Source organism: Saimiri boliviensis, chromosome 8, assembly GCF_048565385.1.
Source record: "Saimiri boliviensis isolate mSaiBol1 chromosome 8, mSaiBol1.pri, whole genome shotgun sequence".
In the NCBI taxonomy this organism is placed as follows: Eukaryota; Metazoa; Chordata; class Mammalia; order Primates; family Cebidae; genus Saimiri; species Saimiri boliviensis.
In genome coordinates, this window is record NC_133456.1 from 101986383 (window position 1) to 102010835 (window position 24453).

A 24453-nucleotide genomic window follows, 5' to 3' on the forward strand; every position below is an offset into this window, starting at 1 on the left:
TTAAAGATCATTAATCAGACTGCAAGCACAATGCCTTCGTCCATTTGTGCTGCTATAACAGACTTGGTAATTCATAAAAAGAAGAAATTTATTTTCTCACAGTTCTGGAGGCTACAAAATCCAAGATCGAGGCCCACCTGGTGTGGGCCTTCTCATTGCATCCTCATACAGCAGAAGGCAGGAGGGCAAGAGAGAACAAACACTATATCCTCACATGGAGGATAAAAGGGGATGAATCCACTGTTGCAAGCCCTTTTCTTAACAACATTAATCTATTTATGAAGGCAGAGCCCTTATAAACTAAACACTTCCCATTAGGCTGCAACTCTCAACATTATTGCATTGGGGATTAAGCTTCCAACATATGAATTTTGCACACACATTCAGACCACAGCACATAAGAACTAGGCTTTGCATAGCTATGCCATGCAAAGCATTAAACAGTGGTAAATTGGGTGTGACCACACCAAATATAATGCTAATTATATTTGGTGTGGTCACCAAATATTTAGCTTTGGGAAAATTAAATATGTGCATCCATCAGTTTAGAAAGTTTGGCTAATTTGTGGTATTTGCTCTTGTTTGGTGGTTCCCAGACTTGTCTGCATGCTGGAATCTCATTCTGTACTCCAGCCCAGATTCAGATTTAATTGGTCTGGAGTATGGCACAGGCTTTGGAATCTTTAGGGATTTTCAGATTATTTTATCCATCATACTTTATCCTTACAAAGTTAAAAATTGAACCACTTTCCTAAAATGATACCACTTCACTTGTTTTCTCTTTCCTTCAAAGAGATAAATCACATGATTAAATTGACCAGTTTGGACTTCTTATTGGTATTTGATAGCCTTGACTAGACACTCACAGAAGGAGAATATTCTCTTTCCAAGTGTTTGCAGTTGAAACATCAACCAGCTGCTTTTTTAGATTAAATATCATTCACTATTAGGATATTAAAAACATTTATTCAGGAGAATTTCATTTTAAGAAACATATAGTCAGCAACAACAAAAAATCCATAGTCTCTGCATTTACGTTGCTTGTAGTTTAGTGGAAAACATAGGTATTAAGTGATAATATTAATAACATAACCTAGAACCACTTGATTTACCTATGCATCTCAGATGAAAAGTTCAACAGAAATCAGAAAAGACACTCAACTGAATAGTCAAATACTCTACATTAGAACTGGTAAAGTTCAATCCTTGTAAAAGCAGACAAGTTTCATTTGTGCATAGATTTCCTCTGCCTGGGCTTATCTAAGTAGTTCTCCTCACTAATCTATAATGTAAATACAAATTGCTTAAAATTGTCAGCAATTAACATAATTAATTTATTTAATTTATATATAAAATTAAAAGTATTACTTAATGGTGAAAATATTAATAACAACCTGAAGGGGAAAACAAGTGAGAAAAAGCTTATGTCAAAGTTATGCTTGGGTCTTATATTCAGAACTTATAAGGAACTTAAACCATTGAATAAGCAAAAAACAAACAACTACATTAAAAATGGGCAAAATACATGAATAGAAACTTATCAAAGGAAGGCATACCAGCAGGCAACAAAAATATAAAACAATGGATTATCATCACTAATCATCAGAGAAATCCAAATCAAAACCACAATTAGATACCATCTCATGCCAGTCAGAAGTGCTATAATTAAAAAGTTCAGTCTGGGTGGAATGGCTCATGCCTGTAATCTTAGCACTTTAGGAGGTGAAGGTAGACAGATCACCTGAGGTTGGGAGTTCGAGACCAGCCTCACCAACATCGAGAAACCCCATCTCTACTAAAACTACAAAATTAGCCAGGCTTGGTGGGACATGACCGTAATTCCAGCTACTTGGGAAGTGAGGCAGGAGAATCGCTTGAACATGGGAGGTAGAGGCTCCAGTGAGCCATGATTGCACCATTGCACTCCAGCCTGGGCAACAAAATTGAAACTCCGTCAAAAAAGAAAAAGTCAAAAAAAACAATAGGTACTGGCCAGACTGCAGAGAAAAGGGAGCCCTTATGCTCTGTTGTTAGGAATGGAATTCAGCTACTGTGGAAAGCAATTTGGCAATTTCTCAAAGAAATTAAAACAGAACTACCATTCAACTTACAGCAGAACTACTAACTAGCAATAGAATTGCTAGGTGTATCTCCAAAAGAAGATATATTCTACCAAAAAAGATACCTGCACTGGTATGTTCATCGCAGTGCTAGTCACAATAACAAAGGCACAGAATCAACCTAGGTGCCCATCAATGGTGGATTGGATAAAGAAAATGTGCTACATATACACTATGGAATACTATGAAACCATGAAAAATAATGAAATCATGTCCTTTAAGCAACATGGATGCAGCTAGAGGCCACTATCCTATGCGAATTAATGCAGGAACAGAAAACAAAATACTGCATGTTCTTACTAATAAGTAGGAGCTAAACAATGGGTATTCATGGACCTAAAGATGGCAAAAATAGCTACTGGGGGCCACTAGATGGGGGAAGGTGGGGATCAAGGGTTGAAAAACTAACTCTTGGGTACTGTGCTCAGGACCTGAGTATCAGACACAATATATCCAAGTAACAAATCTGCACACATACCCCTTGTATCTAAAATAAAATTAGAAATTGTTTTAAAAAGAGAAAAAAAAAACAAACAAAAACAAAAATTATCCTTGGGTTTTCCTCTGGGAAAAAGTTTATTACTCCAGAGTGCAAGAATGGAGACAATGGGGGAAGAGAATAATGAGAAGAATTCATATGTTCAATAGGAGACCAAAGATTGTTAATAAATACTGTTTGGAATCAGATCAACAAATAGCACATCAGTGTTCTGTTACAACTAGCATAAAATCCAAAGTTCAATCTATGCCTTTGCACTAGATTATTTTGACTTGATGATTTCTTACTAATTAGTCCAATATGAAGGACATCATTTACAAATTCAACACATATTTGGTCCCATTATGTAGGTGAGATTTTATAAAGCTTGTGACGGCTCAGAGGTTGTTATTACAAGAAAAATGCCAACAAGTTTTCAAAACATGTAGAGGAATAGGAGGAATGTTTTTAAAAGTCAAGAAGGCAAAATAAGCAGATTGCCTTGGAAACTGTAGGTGGAAATTTCCCCCAGAATATCATGTATGTTCCTATTCTGCAGACCAATACATTGACCAATATGTCTTATATATAAGATCAATCAATGTATTGGTCTGCAGAATAGGAACAATGTAAAGCAATGTCCTGGCAGCTGAAATAAGAATTCTTACTTGTTGCTATTTCTAGGGTAATGAAGTCTGGCCCTAGAGATCTAGAATGAATAAATAAATCTTCTTTTCTACCCTATCTCTGTCATCAGAGGCCATCTTAAATGCAACAGATACAAACTGAGAAACATATTAAGCAATCAAATAATCTGCAGGTTATTTTTTTAATAAAGTGTTTTTGGGAAAGTGGTTGTACAAATAACTTCTGTGGATTGCAGACCATCTTAGTCTGTTTTGTGCTGCTATAACAGAATACCACAGACTAGGTAAGTTATAATAAACAGAAATGTATTGGCTCAGGATTCTAGATTCTGGGAAGTCCAAGATGGAAGGGGCAGCACTCGAGGAGGGCATTCTTGCTGTGTTAACTCATGGCAGAAGAGCAAAGAGAGAGCAAGAGAAAGCAAGAGAAGGGAGCCTAACTTATCCTTTTATCAGAAAACGCTCCACCAATTACAGCATTAATCCATTCATGAGGCAGAACCCTCAAGGCCTGATTAGGCCCCACCTCCCAACATTGTTGCCTTAGGGGTCAAGTTTCCAACACATGCTTTTTGGAGAACACATTGAAACCATAGCATGAACTTATAAGGCATTTATGACATCGAGAAATGTTTTAGATCTCCAGTAAAGAATTTATAAAGCAGTACTTCCCAAAGAGTAAAATGTGAATAAATGAGGATAATCTGGTAAGATGTATCTAGTTATTTATCAGTCATTTATTCTATCATGTTTTATTTCTTTTTAATGCTTTTTCTTAAGCAATGTTTCCATTTAAATGCCATTACTTTTCAAAAAAACAAAAAACAAAAAAAAAACAAGAAAACACATTAAGAGCCTTTTTTTGGTTAGGGGGAGAGTTAAGATAATATCCAAGTGCCAGAGGCCACTGCCAGAGTGTTTAATTTGTCTCCCCCTTTAGAGGTAGAGTAGAACATATTTAAATAATCCCAAGTATTGGTCATTAAATTGTAGAGCTAAAGTCCAGAGTATTTCCTATACTCTGCCAAGTATCATATTTTATTCACAAAAACTCTAGGAAAGTTGCAAGATTTTCATCTTCAAATTCACAACTCCCTCACCCCAATAACAATAATAACGAATGTAGCAGGTGATTATTTGCATGTGCATCACATTTCTTTATCTCGGTGCAGGGCCTTAAAGAACTCCTAAGCTCATTCTGGTTACCTATAGGAGGCTGAGAGGCTACTGCACAAGCAAAAGGACCAACAATGAATTCGTCAAGGCGTGTAGAGGAGGGAGTTTATTCACGTATTTCTAATCTTCTAACTCTTATTCTAGAAAGCTGCCTGCGAGGTCCTCTGAGGATTAAGCTGCCCATAATATAAATAATGGCCACAGAATATATCAGGTTCCAAAGAAATGCAAATTCCCTCACGTGGCTTTCAAGGACCTCTGGGCTCTGACCTCAGTCTTTCTGACAAGTCTTCCCAACCATCTTAACTTAGAAAACCTCTCTCACCCTCATCTAATGGCCCATATGTCTGCATCCATTTTCTTTCTTCATATTTATAGTTGTAGATTTGTTTACTTTATTTCTATCCAACCCCACTAGATTGTAAGCGCCAAGAAGACTCCATTTGTATCTGCTTCATTTACTAAAAAATACCAGCAAGTAGCACTCATGAAAGAGTTGTTGAATAAATAAATAGATGAACACAACCTAGGAACCCTATTGTTTTAACTTGTAAAAAAAAGTGCACTGTGAATTTCTAGATGACAGCTGACAAACAGATTTACAGAGGACAACCGAAGAGTAAATGGAGGCATCATTGCTAGTCTGCTGCTAGCCACATCACAGTTCTGTGATGCATTCTTGCTGAGTACAGTTGTAAGTGCAACATTTTAAGGAGCTGTCTACAAAACAAAATGTGGCTGGAGAATAAAGACCAGAGTGAGTGAGGCTTGCGTCATTTGAGAAATGAATGGTGAAGAGACCACAGCAAGATGAGAGGGGGTGGCCTTATTGTGTACAGAGGTCAGGATGAGAATTAACATATGAATAATCTGAGGATGAAAAATATGGCTAAGAACTATAAAACAATTTAATAAATTAAGATGTCTAAAACAGAATTTTCTCACTTAAAACAGGATAAAATTACACCAGGGCCTGTCAGGGGTAGAGGGCAAGAGGAGGGAGAACATTAGGACAAATACCTAATGCGTGCAGGGCTTAAAACCTAGATGATGGCTTGTTGGTGCACCACATGTATACCTAAGTATACCATGACACATGTATACCTAAGTAACAAACCTCCATGTCCTGTGCACGTATTCCAGAATTTACAGTAAAATTAAAATATAAAAATATAAAAATAAAATGGAGGTAACTATATGCTAAAACAAAACAAAACAAAACCAAAACAGGATAAAATTACCGTAAGAAGATTTCAAGCAAAAGCTGTTGAGAATGTGCAAATGTTTCTTATGCGTGGATAAAAAAAAATGTATTTTATAATATTTGACATCATTTTAATTAAGCTTAACTGTATACTATGTTTTGTTTTGTTAAAAATACTTCTGGAAGTAAATTGGTGACTAATAGTTTGCTGCTCAGACAGGAAATTAGTCTGAATTTTCCAAAAAGCTCTAGATTACTTTTTGTCTTCTCTATCTTTCCTTTCTAGGTTATATTTCCGGCTTGTCCTCTGTTATTTGGGTCAGAGCTCTTAGGACACTATTATTCTTACGCAATATCTCATTCTAAATTGGACTATCTTGGGCATAAGAAAAAAAGGGTTGCTAATTGATGTTCAATTTTCTTATCGGGCATTAATGTTTATTGGATACTATATGCAGTTGTGAGTAGTTCTGTTGACATATGCAAAATGTAGTTAGAGATATAAAGGATTTTAGCTACCAAATTCTGTTTCAAAAAAGCCTGAAACTTTAAGAACATTAAGGAATAGCGTTTACAAATAATAGATCATGAACATATATACAAGGTTACAAATCTGTTCAGCACCATAACCAGCGGGAGCCCATGTGAATGAAGAAAGAGAAACTGAGTAGTCTGGAAAATTAAAGTGGCTTCTTTTCTCTGAGAGATAAATGATCACGAGTTCACTGGGAAATGGACCATGAGGAAATGGGATTGAAGATGTACCAAGAGTCATGTATTGTCGGCTATCCATGCAGCCAGTCACAGGATTCAAGAGCAGTTGTATTCTCTTTTAATAAAAAAAAGTGCTTTGGGGTCAGGCATGGAGGCTCACACCTGTAATCTCAGCACTTTGGGAGGCTGAGTTGGGCGGATCACCTGAGGTCAGGAGTTTGAAACCATCCAGGTCGACATAGTGATGTATCTACTAAAAATACAAAAATTAGGCAGGCATGGTGGTAGGTGCCTGTAATCCCAGCTACTCAGGAGGCTGAGGCAGGAGAACTGCTGGAAACTGGGAGACAGAGGTTGCAGCGAGCCAAGATCAAGTTGCTGCATTCCAGCCTGGGTGATAGAGTGAGACTCTGTCTCAAATAAGTAAATAAATAAATAAATAAAAAGTGCTTTGGGTGGCTGAGGCAGAGGGACTGCTTGAAGCTGGGAGTTCAAGTCCAGCCTGGGCAACATAACAAGATGTTCTCTCTACAAAAAATCTAAAAAATTAACTGGATGTGGTAGCACATGCTTGTAGTCCCACCTTTTCAGGAAGCTAAGGCAGGAGGATCACCTAAGCCCAGGAATAGGCTGTAGTGAACTCTGCAGCACTGTACTTTAGCCTGGGAAGACAGCGCCAAGACCATGTCTCAAAAAAAAAAAATTTTGTTTTGTTTTGTTTTTTAGAGTACCCTATACTGGCTAAGATCAGATTGGCAGATTAGGCGTCCAATAGATGGAAAATTCACGAGGATTCATTTTGGAAAAATGTTGTACAATAGAACATCTTTCCACACATATGTAAGTCTTAATATGTCCATGCTGCCATGGCAGCTTAGCAGCCATAGCAAAATACCATAGACTAGATGGATTAACCAACGTAAATTCATTGTCTCACAATTTTTATTGGCTGGAAATTCAGCATCAAAGTGCCAACATGATCAGGTTATTGTGAGGACTCTCTTCCCAGTCTGCAGATGGCCACTTTCCCACTGTGTCCTCACATGGCCTTTCCTCAAAGTGTGTGTGCATGGAGAGAGATGTCTCTCTTTTTAGAAGCCCACCAGGCCTATCAGATTAGGACTCCGTCCTTACGACCTCATTAACCTTAATTACCCCCGAAAAACCCTATCTCTATATATAGCCACATTAGGAGATAGGGTTACAACATATGAATTTAAGGGGACAAAATGCCGTTTATAGCATCAGATGTCAATTACCAGGAAGCAGCAGAAAGGGCTGCAGTGTGGGGGTGCAGGGAAAAGGGTCGACTGGGATCAGTAGCTACAAAAAGAAGATATGGGTCCTGACTCTGGCCTTGCCTTTAACTTCTCAATCTACACTGGACCCAGTTACTTCATCACGCCTCTAAAACCAGTGTCTTGTGTAAGATACCAGAGAGCTGTATCTGTAGAAATTGTTACAAACATGAGGAAAAAATGCAACCAGTTCTCGGAGTAAAAGCTTGCCCCTAAAACAGTCGGTTATTTGGTTTTCATTCTTATTTGTTTAAGCTTCATTATTTAAAATTTTTTTTTCTTAAATTGATATGCTGTTTCTCTATACTACCCTGGCTGGTCTCAAACTCCTGGACTAAAAGGGTCCTCTCACCTTGGCCTCCCAAAGTGCTGGGATCATAGGCATGAGCCCCCACATCCAGCCAAGTCTCACTCCTTTTTATTTAGCTATCATTCTTTTTTCCCTTCAAATCTGTGAACAATTTAGAAATACCTATAGCTATTTTATATATAGTCAATCTATCACATACGTCATGCTCATATGATCCTACAATTTAATCCCATTTGTTTATTTTTAGTAAACTAGTAATCACCATAAAACATCTCCCGTCTTATTAAAAATTGAGTCTTTTGCAAATGTTTCAAATCATTTTGACTTTCTAAAGTCTTGCTAACAATTCTAAAATGTTTCAGTCTTAAAAAAAGAAGAGGAAAAAATGATTACACGCAGAAATGTCATTGTTTAAATTACAGTATTTATGTGCAATTAACAGTAGATGTGAGCTTTTTTTCCCCCATATGTTTAAATACTTTTGAAAACTTGGAGTAACAAATCAATTATAAGCAAGCAGTAAATTTCCTGTGACTGCAATTTCAAACTAATATTTCAGAGAAATATGACAATGATCTTGGAAACTCTCTTCAAAATCTCCAGTGGAGATAGGAGCTCTAAAATCATCTTCCATTTCTTATTCTTAATAATTTATTTCTAATTGAAGCAAAACGAAGTATTTTATCTGGATAGTGCTTATAAAATAAGTACAGGAGAATAATAGAGAAGGATTCTGGATAATATATCTGATTTCAACTCAACATAGCATGGGGAAAACAGGTAGACAGCAGTGAAGTGTCTCCTGGAATCTGGAATAAAAGTTTTCTGGGACATGACCTGGTAAGTTTATATCAGGAAGGTGTTCACTAGCAATAGCAACTGGGGCCCAATTGGAGAGAGAGCCTTGTAGAAATATTTTGTTCTGTCATCACTGTGTTGGGCTACATATGACTAAGAAATAATGGCTGAACAGCCAATATGTAAGTGTTCGGATGTCTTTGGAGAAACTAGGAGATCGGGCATCCTGCGCCCAGGGTCTTGCATGCCCTAATCCCCTGTTAGCTGGGTGTTCTCCTGGTGGTCCCCATGGTCCTGATGCCTCACTGTTTTCCTGCATCCAGAAAGAAAATCCCTTAAGATAGATAGGTCCTACTACGTGGGCTTCTGTCTTTATCCTTCTCGTAACACCTAGACTATTTACCTGCATGACTCCAAGGCCTCTTGAATTTGCTAATTAAATGTAAATGCAGTGATCGTCTTTCAATACAGAAATTTAAAAAGTATGGACCTGAAGAGTTTGAAATTCTTACAACACTAGTCAAGGTAACTTTCACGAACTCTCAGCAAACCAAATTTGGTACATGCTGGTAACTGAGAAAGTGGAAACCTCTTCGACAGTATGTTTGGATGAGCTCTATTCGGAGGAAGTCTGTGTGAGGACAAAGGGAGTAATGGATCCAACACAGTGGTTAATAGAGTCCTTTTAAAAATGGAATTCGATTTCTTCATGTGAGAACCAGGCAGACACATAATCCTTTAGGAAGATGGAAAGAGAAATTTCAGATGGATCACATCACAGGGGAACTTGGAAGCAGGTACTTCTTAACACCTGAGGAGGTTAAGAGATGGATTATTGCAAGAAAGGAACCTGAGGAGGCCGTGAATGAGTCTACAAGTTTCAAGTGGGTGCACAACCTTAGAAGGGTCCCATGTTTTGATCAGCCTTGTTCCCTATCTTCTACCTAGCTGCCTCATGGCCCCTGCCCACCTAGAAACAGTGTGATGCCTGCTTCCTATTGAGAAAGCCCAATCAGCACGCAGGGAGGACAGTGTCAGATTCACAGCAGTGGCTTCAGCTTGCCTGTCATCACTGACACCGACGGGAATCGGTAAGGTGCTTCTCTGTTCTTTTTATCTCTCTCTGCCTCTCTCTTTCTTCAGGCATATGTGCTTTGCAGCATTTCAATTTGTGATCGCCTGAGAGAGAAAGCAGAGAGGAAATCAGAAAAGTAGGTAAAAACAGCCACCTCGGAAGCAAAATGACCAACGTGGAACAGAAGCTGCAACGTGCTAAAGCCAGGAAGATGTTTTCCCTGTGAGTCCCCTCATTGCTTTTGGAAGCTGCTGGTGCTTTCACTTCGCTTTGTTCCAGAATTCTTAAAGGATTGAGGGTGCTAATATAATAAGCATGGCTTCCTCTCTTACTTTGTATGTGGACAGCCTCAAGTCTGTGACTCTTCCCACACACAGGAGAAGGAGAAAGAAGAAAATATGGGCAGGTAGCTTGAGCAGCACAGGTTAATAAGGGCTACAGTGGACAAGTACAGTTTCCAGAAGATACTAAGCACTGTCCTGTGCCGGAGAGCAGACAGATTTTCACACCATCGCCACCAGGTAAACACTTTCTCAGTTCCTCTATAACTACCTTATTTTCCTCTATTTTTCATCAATTTATTCTTTTGCAGAAGAAAATGGTACTCAGATAATTTGAGGGTATAAAAGCAAATCTACTACTAGACAAAGAATCCCAGTGGCCAAACTATAATCACATATTCGACTTCACTATTCATTTCAGTGTGGAAATGGTCAAGAAAAAATATCAGGCTTTTGTTAGCAACCTAGTTCTACTTCTTGTCACGTGGACTCCATTTTACCTCCAGTCCAAACCACAAATGAGTCTTGGTTTTCTTGGTCAAAAAGGAAGTAGTCTCTCTATCCTTTCTGGGTTTTATGTCTAACCCTCAGTTAAACACTACTTTCCCTATATCCAATACAAGTTGCTTCAAATCAGTGGACAATTTATGAACATCAGCAAAGTACCCAGCACTGTTTCTTTTCTGCAATCTGAGTTAGATTTTCCCTAGACTTGGTCTTTTGAAACAGCCCGGTCATTTCATGGCTACTTGGTTTGGAGCAATATCCAGAGAGTTCATTCACCAAACCTTGATTTAAATAGAGAGGCCCTTTTACTCATTCCAGAAGAGAATTGACTGTATACTCGCCCATGGATTTGCTGTAATGGCGACATGGGGAATGGTTTCTGACTACACAAGTCGTTAATAGTATATGAGTTTTTAGTAAAAAGAAATACTTAGTTGAGAGGCAAATACTTCAAATTTGCCAATAAGAAAAGAGTGACAACGATGGCTCGAACAGACCTAAGCGAACAAGCCTGGTGGGAATTTATACGTTTTTATTGGAAGGAAGCCAACGAGGGATCAGAGGACTGGAGACTGTCATCCATGGGGCCCAGAATCTTAGGTTCACCATCGTGTCCTCTCTCTACCATTTCATAATTTCTAATCCCTGTTTCCTGCTTTTAAAATCCATTATACTTGGTCTCCTTTCATTGTTTCTCTTCCTAATTTTCCACAGCCACAAACTAGAGAGCATGTAAAGTTTAAGGCCTTCAGTGGAGCAACATGGAGTCTTGGCCAGTCTTCCACATACCTGTTCAGTTAATACTGATTGTAACACTCAGTGAAATAACATCTAGTTGAAGAGGACACTAAGTATTTAATGCAAGGGCTATCCAAGCCACCATTAATTTCTCCCACAGAAGTCATTTTTAAATTAAAATCTTTAGAAATAATGCACACACATGTTGAGTATGCACGTACATACACATACACCTTGGTCTTTTGAAACAGTCCATTCACACACAAATTCACACACAAACACAAAGGTACATGCACACACATACATATTACCAGATCTCTCTCTGGTAATTTGAAAAGAAACATTTTAGTATATTCCAACCTTGCCTAGACATAAGGATTTTTAAAAGCACTGTTTGCAATGTCAAGTTCTTGAGTTCCTAATTTTGCAACTGCTACCCAAAGGAAGACAATGATACATTGGTAAGGTGGACATTCAGCAGAGAGAGGACGACTGGGGGAAAGCTCTGTTGGAATAAAATAGAGCAAAGTGAGAAAATTAATGTGTGTCCCAGATTCTGATTCCCTGCTGTCAACTCACTCCTGGCTTTATCTCACAGACTGCTTTAAAGTTGGAAATTATTTGCTCTTCCTAGATTTTTTATGACCAACATTTAAAAACTCAATAGAAAATCAGGAGGAACAGTGCCACAGCCATTTACCATTTGCTGTAATTTGCATTCACAAGTGATCACTAACTAAAAAAAAAAAAAAAAAAAAAAAGTTCCTTTTGAAATGTTTCAATATTGCCCTTAAGGAAAAGATAAAAATAGAGTTTTTGTTTCTTCTGTCCTTTTATGCAAATGATTTTGATTGTGCGCAGAATATATCACATTCTTTCTTTAGTAACAAGGTAAGAAATACATATTGACAAAGCAGAATTTTTTAAAATCCTTGAAATTGCAGTTATAATTATTGCTCAGCAAAAAAAAACTATCTGAACAAAGCCTATTAAATGCATTCTAAATCTGCTCAAACCATAGCAAACCTATTCCAGGGCGCAAAATAACATTTTGACTCTCGTGGTAAAGGTAATTTTATTTTATGGACAATTACGTAACTGAGCTGTGTAGTTGCTTTAATAATGTCTCCTGCTATAAACAGATTTACCTTGGATAAAAGTTACCTTGTTTGAAGAAAGAAGGAAGGAAGGAAGGAGAGAGAAAGGAGAAAGGGAGGGAGGGAGGGAGACTGGGGAGGAAGGAAGGGAGGAAGGACGGAAGAAGGAAGGAAGGAGAGAGAGGAGAAAGAAAAGGAAAGAAAGAGAGAAAGAAAGGAAGAATAGGAAGAGAAGGAAGAAAGAAAGGAAGGGACTTCTTTATATACTAAATCATTTTATTTCCTTAGGTACATGATGGAAAATATTACTTTTCATAGAGTTTTTGAGGAATAGTAAATATATAAAGATTCCTCTGGAGGGTGTGTTTGCCTTTAGGAGACGATTTTACTATCATCTGGTCCAAATCGTAACATGAGAAAAATTTCTAATGAATAATTATAATTTTGTTCTACTGCATTTCTATATTTATTCATACTTATTTCCTTATAAACCCTGATTTAACTGCATTTCTCTCATTTGAATGTGACACTCTTCTGATGAAGATTAGAAGTAAATCCCTTAATTTGTAAAAGAAATAAAGCAATATTTGATTACTCAGTGGACAGAGGAAGATAAGTCATTTTTATTAAAATATATTAAAGAAAAAGAAGATGATCATTTACACCTATTTTTTAAGATAACAGATAATCCTATAAATCCTATTTATGATGAACAAATGAATTGTATTCAGTTCTTTGGGGAGGTTTGGTGAGATTCCTTGTAAACTTTTTTAGAGCATAGAATTTTAAACTAGCTTTTATTCTCTACTAGTTTTAAATGACAGAACAAGTAAAGATTTCCATTCAACTAATAAACACCATGCAAAGCACTATATTCTTACAAAAGTGAAGAATATAAGAACCTAAGAAAAAATCTGAGAATCAAAATCAATGCATTCATCTTTGAAAAATTACAAAATTTTTCATTAAAACCCCAAAAGATCAGGCAGCATTATTTATAGGTAGAAAATCCTATCATGAAATAAAACATCTTCAGTTTTGGAAGTACCTAAAAGATTTCCTTAATAAGAGGTAAAATAACAAGTGAATTTTAAAAACTTAAACAATATTAATAGAAGTTTGCTTTGTAAGTTTTTCTTTCAAATTGCTTTGGACACAAGCAACAACTTCCCTGTGAATTCAACGTAAGAGACAGATGACAGGTAGGCAGGTAGATAAATAGATACTTAGGTAGGTAGACAGATAAACAGATTGATAGGGACAGATCTCTAGATATTATCTAAAAGGTAAATATAAGTGATTTCCATAGCTTTGCTCTTCAAGTTAGAGATTGCATAAATATATAAAGTTTACAAAAGAGTTAGAAATTACTTGTAAAAGAGAAATAGTTCCAGCCATAATAGTTTATTCTATTCATTCAATTCAGTGCAAGGGATTCTAAACTATTACTTCAATTTAATAGCTAAGGCTTGAAATACATATAGAAAATAACTCAAAACAACTGTTCCCAAGGATTGCCAAGTTCAGTGCTTCTCTTGTTTCTAGACAGATTCAGGTATCTACGCATTGTGCGGGCATGAACAGAAATGCTTTCTTACAGGGAAACACAAAAAGAAAACTAAGGCACTCTCTTTTCCTTCTAAATGTTACCATCTTCTCTTGAACATTTGGGTATTTGATGCCTTCTTTAGTAGAGCATAGAGTGACACATTAGCAAATATTTTTTATCTCAAGTGCAAAAGCAATGCATGAATTAGAGATGCAAACATTTTTATAAAGAGACCATTTTCAGTCCAGATGCAGTGATTCACACTTATAATTCCAGCACTTTGGGAAGCCGAGGTGGATGGAGCACCTGAGGTTAGGAGTTTGAGACTAGCCTGGCCAACATGACAAAACCCCATCTCTACTAGAACAAAAAAATAAGCCGGGTGTGGTGGCAGTGCCTATAATCCCAACTAAGCGGGAGGCTGAGGCAGGAAAATTACTTGAACCCAGAAGGCGGAGGTTGCAGTGAGCCAAGATCACGCCACTGAACTCCAGCCTGGGCAACACAGCAAGACTCTCTTTTTTTTAAAAAAAAAAAAGAGAGAGAGAGAGACCCTTATCTAGCTTAGATCTGCTTCAGAAATACAAAGTAAACTAAAACTCCCTGAACATTTAGCAGAGTGTATTATACATCATTGCTTAAAAATAGAAACATTTTTTCATACATTATGTTTAGATAATCAGAGAAGAAAATTAAATGTCTACTCTATTTGTAATGGCCTATTGATGTGTAGAACTAATAGTGTTTCCATCTAAGTTATAATATTTAACAAAGATGTATGAGACATTTTTGAGAAAGATTCATAGAAACTTCCTGTTGCCACAAACAATTACAGAAATCCCTGTTTATCAGACACCATCATCCTTTATGTTTTTAATGAATTGGTGCTAAATTGTTGAGTACACATTAATTTGTATAAGAAAATAAATGGCAAAGACTCACTGTGATTCGTGTACCCAACTGGCATTAGCCCTTGTAAAGATTACATCAGTTCACGGACAGTGTAGATTCATCTTACTACATATCTTCATGGAAACAAGTAGTGGCTCTGATGCTCACCAAGATTCAGTAATAAAAATCATGTTGTCAGCATGTCTGTGCCAACTCAGATCTATTTGTCTTTTGAGCTACAATCACTTCATTATTCCATTTGTGATTCTGAAAATCAAAGGAAGAAAAACTAGTCCATAAGGTCTAATACATTTATATAGAATGGGATTGTCTAGTGAATGATCCCAGAAGCTGTCTCCTTATTGCCAGGTAATCTAACAGCTGAGAAGATGAGTTATGGTCCCCACAGGGATGTGAGCTGAACTGAATTCAGTATTCTTTGAGATCTGGTAAACCTAATCCAGGTGCTGGTAGATGACATTTCTTACATGTTGCAAAATTGCGTGCAGATAAGCCTGGACCACAGGGTGTGGGATCTTCAAATGGAAATTTCCCTGTACAATCCCCCTCCCGTGCTTGGGAGAGCAAAGAAACCCTTCCCAGGAGCACCGTCTTTCTGTGGATGTGTCCAGCCGCCCTCTGGCCAAGCACACCTCTCCACGAGCCACCAGGAGAATGGAACCTCCTGCATCTTCTGAACTTCCTGCTCCTGATTTCTAGTCCATACTCAATGGCCACTTGCTGTTTCATGCTAAGCCCTTTGTTCAACATGTAAAGAATGAACAAATTCTGAACTACCAAAACAATTAATTTTAACACGATTTTAAAATTCAACCAGACAAATATTTAGGTCTATGACATTGGGGCTGAACTATAATTTTTATATTGAAAATAATAATTTTCATCTGAGTATATTTGATGTGTCCTTTTGTAAATTAGTATAGACAAAGAAGAGAAAGATGTTTGCAAGATGATAAAACAGAAAGTCAGCTGATTAAGTGTAACCTGGCATTCCCCATGTTCAAATTCCTGTCACTGTCACTATTAAATGCAGAGTAAGGATATATTAAAGTTCTCATGAATGACTATGGCATTAAGGTAGAAAGAACTTGATGCAATGATTATACAATTAATCTTGGGATCTTTTGGGAAATGGGAAGATTAAATATTAGATTTGTCTTTGAACATGCAGAATGCAAGAATATTATTTACCCTGAAACGTAATTCTTGTTCTAAAAATAAATCCTTTATATGACCAACATAGTTAATAATTTTATAACCTGCATGTATCATTCTAAAGACTATTTTCATGCCATGACTATAAGTAAACTCAATTAGCTAAAGGTGACGCATCAAAGAGAAAATTCAGTTATTCTTCACAGAACTCTTTGAAGGACAGTTATGGATCTTTTTCCATTTTTGTTTCAATAAAGAGCTGACATGTCAAGCTAAGAATAATCTATAATTCAGCAAGATATACGATACTCTATTTTAATCCTCATTATCTTTTTAGAGGATGAACAATAATTGCAGATATCACTTCTGTCTGATTTACTATTTTCGGTGCACTTCCTTTGCAAAGTAAAAGTCCTCATCAATATGCTGAAAGACAATGAATGGGATAAAATCAGAAGTTTAAAATCCATGTGTTTTTGCAAATTACCCAAACAGAATAAATTGAAATAGATTTTGCTGTCAGTCAACACACAATGTTTGGCAATACAGAGTGGAAGAAACAAGGCCAGTTCTCAGCCTGCATTAGATAGGGGCTGTCAAGGTAGTAGCAGGCCACTCTGCCAGGAAAGGCAATGGCAGAGACCTGCAATTAACCTTCAGAATCAAGCAAGGAACAGAAGGTTGGGCAAAATTTCAGCAATACTGATTAGTTTAAATTAATGAGTAGAAATCGAAGTATTTCTGAAATTCATATGCGCATCCATAGCCTTTCCCTTAAACATAATTTCATGTCACACCACAACAATTCTGATCTAAATTTAACTCATCTTTTCACTCTTAGATTTGGGATTCCTGATCCAGTTCCCACGGCAATCAAGTAGGAGCATCAATGCAATCTTGTCGTTCCCTACTTAATATGGCACAGCAGCTTCCACGTACCTTCCCGATAAATTCCAAACACCTCAGTATCATATACAATGAAGTTTAAAATCTCTCTCCCGCTTATCTGTGAAACACTCTATCTAGTACGACCTTGACACCTGGCTATCTTCTGACACTTTTTTCATGACCTAGTTCAGATGACATCTCATCACTACAATATTCCTGCCTCTCTACAAAACAAAGGTCTCCTTCTGCCTGTTCATGAACCTTTGCACTATTTCTCCTTTTCGGTTGCATGCTTTCACGTGCCTTCATTCTCATCTTCTGCGGAGGCCAACCTGACACCTACAAGCATTTGGAAAATTTCAATTCACTTTGAAGACGAAGATGTGTGCTTCTTCAGGATTAATCTTTGCCTCGCTTTGCACAGCTTTCTGACTTTGCAGCCACATGTTAAACATCTACCAGTTTAAGTTCCCCCCAAAAGGAAATACTTCTCTATACACAAGAAACCTCCATCAGATTTTTACATTCATAATAGATATAGTTAAAGGACTGTTCAGTATCAAAGGATGCTTTCTTTGGAAAAATGTCAAAAATCTACACTATCACATTCTTCCTGCACGTAAGTGTTTTCTTCTAAGAATTCACTGAGCACAATGCAGCATAAAGACAGAACCTTGGTCAAGAATTTACTGAGCACAATAGCGACAAGACAGAAGCAGCATAGCAACGTTCTGCAAATTTTTACCACTCTATTTCTACGAAATGGGATGATGTCTTACAACTCCTTTATAGTTATATTCATTGTTGTCACCGTCAGACCTCTGAAATTGAGAGACCTTACTTAGGTTTAAAATATAGACGCAGAGCAAGATTTTCCACATCTAAGGATGATCCAACGTAATCTCTTGTATTAGTCCATTCTCAGGCTGCTAATAAAGACACACCCAAGACTGCGTAATTTATAAAGAAAAAGAGGTTTAATGGACTCACAGTTCCACATGGCTGGAGAGACCTGGCAATCTTGGCAGAAGGTGAAGGAGGAGCAAAGTCATGTCTTACATAGTGACAGGCAGGGGAACTCTGCTTTATGAAACCATCAGATTTCGTGAGACTTAGTCACTATCATGAGAACAGCATGGGAAAATCCTGTCCCTATGATTCAGTTATTTCCCACTGGATCTCTCCCTCCCACAACACATGGAATTATGGGAGATACAATTCAAGAAGAGATTTGGGTGGGAACACAGTCAAACCATATCATTTCTGTACTGCAAACATACCATGGAGATTCGGTCCACATCAACATTACAAAATTTGCTTTTTCTTCATAAAATAATCATCAACACAATCACTTTTTTTTTTTTTTTTTTTGAGATGGAGTTTCTCTCTCGTTGCCTAGGCTGGAGTGCAATCTCTGCTCACTGCAACCTCTGCCTCCTAGGTTCAAGCGATTCTAGTGCCCCAGCCTTCCGAGCATCTGAGACTACAGTCATGCATCACCATGCCTAGTGAATTCTGTATTTTCAGTAGAGATAGGGTTTCACCATGTTGGCCAGGCCTGTCTTGAACTCCTGACCTGAAGTGATCTACACGCCTCAGCCTCCCAAAGTGGTGGATTACAGGCACGAACCATTATGTCTGGCCTACATTCTTTTTTTAGATTAAGTATTTGCTGGGGACTTCTTTCCTCTCAAATAGATTTTCTAATTAAAGGCTGCAGTGAACTCTTAAAGCCCGCACAATAAGCTTGTGTACAGCAATTAGCAACTGGTAAAATTTTTAAAGAAACATACTGCACAATTTATAAAAAGATGCCAACACAACTGACAGTGTACGTGTGATAGCTGGAGATCAAAGAGAATTTTTATATATGCATTTAAGAGAAAAACTGTTTATCTCTACTTTTAGCTAAATCTATCACACATATTTGTTGATCATTCTTGACTGTACTTTCCTCAGATATGAACTTTAATGCACATGAATAATGTAACAGTTGCTGGATACAACTGAAATTTCTAATTAGGTACCAGAATGAGAACTCCATGAGACATACTCTTGGTAGGCAACTAAATTTAATCTAAGATTTCTGCTCTCAAAACTAATAGCTAAATCCTTGTAACCCAAAGTGTGGCCTGTGGCCTGTATCACTTGAGAACTTATTAGAAACAGAGTATCAGACCAGCTCCAGCCTAGAACTAAGAAATCAGAATGTGCATTTTAACCAGATTCCCAGGTAACTTGTAATCTTGTTAAAGTTTCAGAGACATTGGCCTAGTTCCCAATCTCTGAGTCACTTTTGATCATGAAACTACACTAACATGATCCATAATCCCTATTTTTAAAACCTCCCTTCTTCAGTCATCCAGTGGCTTTTGAATCAAGGGAAACATCACACAGTACAGTCCTTTTCATAAACACTTTTCATAAGGACACAAATCTCCCAAGGTCGCTGTGAGGACCAAACCGCACAGCACCCACATAGTATCTGGCAGATCCTGGCCTTGAGTGAGTACCCACCAAACAGTCCTGTGGGCCATCTTTCTGCTCTCTTTCTTTTCTTTCTTTTTTTTTTTTTTGAGATGGAGTTTCATTCTTGTTGCTCAGGCTGGAGTGCAATGGCACAAACTTGGCTCACTGCAACTTCCACCTCGCAGGTTCAAGCCAATTCTCATGCCTCAGCCTCTCAAGTAGCTGGGATTGCAGGCATGTGCCACCACACCTGGCTAATTTTTGTATTATTAGTAGAGACGGGTTTTCTCCATGTTGGTCTCGAACTCCTGACCTCAAGTGGTCTGCCCACCCCTTGGCCCCCTAAAGTGCTGGGATTACAGGTGTGAGCCACTGTGCCTGGTGCCTTCCACCCTCGTTTTACTAATTCAAAACTACTAATACTTTGCAGTCTCCCTCTGTTAAAGCAGAAAGTAGAAAAATTGGCTGAATAACAAAATTACAGCTACAGTAACCACTGGGATTGTATTTTCAGGAGTGTTAATTTACCCCCAAGCAAAGAGATTTCTTATTTTATAAATGATTAAGAAAACAGCACTCCATGAGAGAGATCACGGAGTTCTCAGAATCTGTGTTTAAGAAAATTCAGTACCCCACAGGAGAGAGCACAGAGTTCTCGGAATATGTGTTCTCCTCTTTCTTTTAAAATTTTTTTTAAACCTTTATACACTTAGTGGGTACAAGTACAGATTTTGTACATTTCGTCGTGGTAAGGTCTGGGCTTTTAGTGTACGCATCACCCAAATAGTGATGTGTTCTTCCCTTTCAATTTCCATTGAGTCCTACTTCTGGGCAGAGAGTAAACGCTTCTGTTTCTTTCTCTTTCTTTTCTTTTCTTTTTTCTTTTTTTTGAGACAGAGTTTCGCTCTTGTTATCCAGACTGGAGTGCAATGGCACGATCTCAGCTCACCGCAACCTACGCCTCCTGGGTTCAAGCAATTCTCCTGCCTCAGCCTCCCGAGTAGCTGGGATTACAGACACGTGCCACCATGCCCAGCTAATTTCCATATTTTTAGTAGAGACGGGGTTTCATCATGTTGATCAGGATGGTCTCGATCTCTTGACCTCATGATCCACCCGCCTTGGCCTCCCAAAGTGCTGGGATTACAGGCGTGAGCCACAGCGCCCAGCCAGCGCCTCTGTTTCTATTCAGTTCTTTCTTTACACTGTACCACAGCTAAAGAGTGACCTGAGGAAGAATTCTATTGCCTGCTCCAAGTTGCTGTAACTTCGTCGTTGCCAAAATAGCAGGTCACACTTCAGGAGCCAGAATATCCTCTTATATAGATCATAAGACTTCTCCTCCTAACACATCAACCATTGTCTGGTAAGTGACCTGGCTGGGGCAGCCTGGGAACCCCATGGCTACATAACAGCTAAGGCCATGAAGTGGGGTTTGAGAAATTGCTGTATTTTTTTTTTAATATACCAAATTCTCACAGGCTGTGCTTCAGACCTTCTGAGGATTTCTCTCACTACGAGGGAACAAAATGATGCCTTGATACTATTTGCAGGACTAGGTAGTATCTGCTTCAGGAAACTGAGTTCTTTTTCTTAAATAATGAGTATTTCAGGGATCCTGGTGCAGTAAAAAGAATGTTGCCTGGTTCTCAGAAATCATAAGCCTGTCACCTCAGAAAAAGTAGGAACCGAAACTTCAGGGGTAGAGAGAACGTACCAGCAGACAATGAGCGGAGCATACATGACAACAGAACTCTGCTGCAACAAGTTCAAGAAGCCAAACCACAGCCTTAGCAGGAGTCAGCCCAGTAAGGTCAGGACTTCTTAGTAACTGAGAGCTTCTCTATTTCTTTGTTTTCTCATCACACTCAGCACCAACCACTGAAAGTCAAAGATGTTCCTCAAACAAATCACAAAAGGTGCTGTTTCTGGCCGGGCATGGTGGTTCACGCGTTTAATCTGAGCACTTTGGGTGGCCGAGGTGGGTGGATCACTTGAGATCAGGAGTTCAAGACCAGCCTAGCCAACATGGTGTAACTCTGTCTATACTAAAAATGCAAAAGTTAGCCAGATGTGGTGGTGCACACCTGTAATCCCAGCTACTCAGGAGGCTGAGGCAGGAGAACAGCTTGAATCCAGGAGGTGGAGGTTGCAGTGAGCCGAGATGGTGTCACTGCACTCCAGCCTGGCTGACAGAGTAAAACACAGTATGAAAGAAAAGAAAAGAAAAGAGAAAGAAAAAGAAAAAAAACATGCTGTTTCTAATTAGCCCACATCCAGATTCCCCATGGCAACAACTTCCAATCAGAGTGCATCTGAACCTTCTATTTTTCAATAAAAACCTGTCCACTCCCTGACCTGTCTTAAAATCTCTGCTGAAAACAAGTGATGGCAGCTGAAGCCTGGCCCAGCAAACTGGATAAATCACCTCTGTTTGTTCTCTTTTGGGTGGTCTTCACTTTTTAACCCAAGTTTAGTTGCTGGGTTCTGTTGGATCTAGTTTACAAACAAGATCTTATTTTGTGATTTGCAGCACTAAGGACTACAGAAACTTAAGAAATGTAACACTGCCTTTGAGGCCTTTGAGCAACCCTAAAATCTGCCTAAAATGCATTCTGTGCAAATGTCTGTACTCAGCAAACTCTTCTCTGGTCATTCTCCTCCTTCCTCTTCATAGCTCCAACCATAATAAATAATAACTCATAGACAGAGAGACCAATCACCCCAGTTTGTCCAGAACTGTCCCATATTTAACACTGGAAGCCATCCTACGTCCCAGAAAATCCCCTGGCCCTGAGCAAGTTGGGACCAGTGGTCACCCTATGAGACAGTCCTGGATATGCCATTCTATACCTCAGCCAATGCAGAGGCATTTACTCTGACTAGCATGCCCCTCCCTCTTCCCATCAACAGGTCATCAATTAGGCTAACTCCTCTCAATCTGTCAAGCCCCCATCTAAATCCTCAATTCTAGGCTAAGCCTCTTTGACAACACCCCAGCTCTCAATCCCAAGCAGATTCATCACACCCTCCTTCATGCCACACTACAGCCTGTATATTTTTCTGTACATATCACATGGTACTGGGATGATTTGCTTATGGCACTTAGATGCTGTTACACAGGGCCAGGCAAGGTGACTCATGTCTGTAATCTCAGCACTTTGGGAGGCTCAGGTGGGTGGATCACCTGGGGTCAGGCATTCTGGACCAGGCTGGCCAACATGGTGAAACGCCATCTCTACTAAAAATACAAAAAATAGCCAGGTGTGGTGGCATGTGCTGTAGTCCCAGCTATTAAGGAGGCTGAGGCAGGAGAATTGCTTGAACCAGGGAGGCGGAGGTGCAGTGAGCTGAGATCCTGCCACTACACTCCAGCCTGGGTAACAGAGTGAGACTCTGTCTCAAAAAGAAAAAAAAAAAAAAATAGATGCTCTTACACAATGAATTCCTTGAGAGCAGATGCAGTATTGTGGCCTCACTGTTCTCGCCACACCAAGCCAGTGTTTGTCTGAAAATGAATTAATGGATGGTAAAGTGCCTTAGCTATTGTATCTATTAATGAATTAAGTTTCTCTTTAAAAGAAATCCAAAGTGCTAGATTGAGATGAAGAGACAACTTACGTACATATAAAAGTTGGGCACCTAACTATGTATCTACCTCAATCTGGGTGTTATTGTCCTGCCCATCGTCTAACAGCAGGTCTGTGAAGCTTCTGGGCTCAGGAGAGTCTTGGCCGACGCTCGCTCGGTTCGTGTCCACCGCTTTGAGAAAGTCCAAGCTTCTTTTCCACCCATGGCTGTATGTGTGTGAATTGACTTCCACCTCTTCCTCTGTCTGAGGGAAGGCCTGAGCAACTCCATACTGCCAATCTGTTTGAAAAAAGAAAGAAAATGTGTTATCGCTCATTATGTGTACCACATACATGCATGTGCTATTGGCTTGAGAAGGAAAAATAGTTATGCTAGGCATGAGAATAGGAAGCTAACTTATAACAGTGAAATCTGTTTACTTGTAATATCTTGAGCTGGTACGAACATCTCTGATTGGAATGCAATTGCAGGAAACACCAGGAGTTGTGACAATGGTTAGCGGGCAGATCTTGCAGAGTTTTTAAAAACAGATGTGCGGCCCTGAAGCAACGCATTTTTATTCCTTTCCCTTGCCCCTTCTGCACGCACATTTCATAAACATTCTCTAGCTATTCTGAGAAAGCAAGCTAGAATCCAAACAAAGGGATGAAATCGAGTGATTGTCCGATTATTTTGAAAATAAAAGTCAGACCTTATTTACTTGTAAGCTTATATTTATTTCACTTGAGTTGCGCTGGACAGAAAGGGGACACCAGTATATTTGAATGGGTTAAATAATACATGAAATTGTCTTCGTGTAAATGGGTGAAACTACCTGGTAGCTTACAAGCCAGTCTTGGTTCACTGCCTGATCCATTTAATAAGTAAGACCCTCAGGAGTCATCACTGCACTCTTGTTCATTTGCACTGTTCTCACCTTGAAATCTTGTCAGGGTCTAAAAGATGACAGTGATGGGCACTTATAGAAATGGATGGGAAGGCAAGAAGATGAAATCACAAAGGCATTTTAAAGCCATCGGCTGGGACTGGCCTTGCTGACCCAGCTCATCCTGCTACTCCAGGAGTAAAAAATGAGATTTAATCTTTACTCCTCGTCATTCATTTCGGTAGGGCAGCAGCGGAAGGTGTGCCACAAGTATTGGAAATTCAGTTTCTGAACAAGAACAGCCTTCTTGCAGCCAACTTTACCAAAAGATATGAATGGACAGGTTTTAGAACTGGCAAGATATGGGTTCAAAAAGGGAGAAGAGAGCAGTGATTTAATTATAGCCATTATGTTTCCCTTGGTACAAGACCATTCTAAGAAACCAAAATATATTTAATGCAGCTTATAATACAATGAATCAGGTACTTAGAACCCTGATAACTAACTTAAAGTTACCACTACCGATCATAGGCATAATTACCTAAACTACCTCCTTTTTAACTCAGAAAAGTGCTAGTAAT

At 38.7% G+C, this 24453-nt stretch overlaps 1 protein-coding gene across 1 annotated transcript in view; it reads right to left on the minus strand.

The window, feature by feature from the left end:
* The window catches only part of PLXDC2 (plexin domain containing 2), a 422459-nt gene that overhangs the window by 228131 nt on the left and 169875 nt on the right, over positions 1–24453 (minus strand). The window contains exon 2 of the mRNA XM_003930659.4: positions 23075–23286. Coding sequence (XP_003930708.2) covers positions 23075–23286 — 212 coding nt within the window. The remainder of the gene's footprint in view (positions 1–23074; positions 23287–24453) is intronic.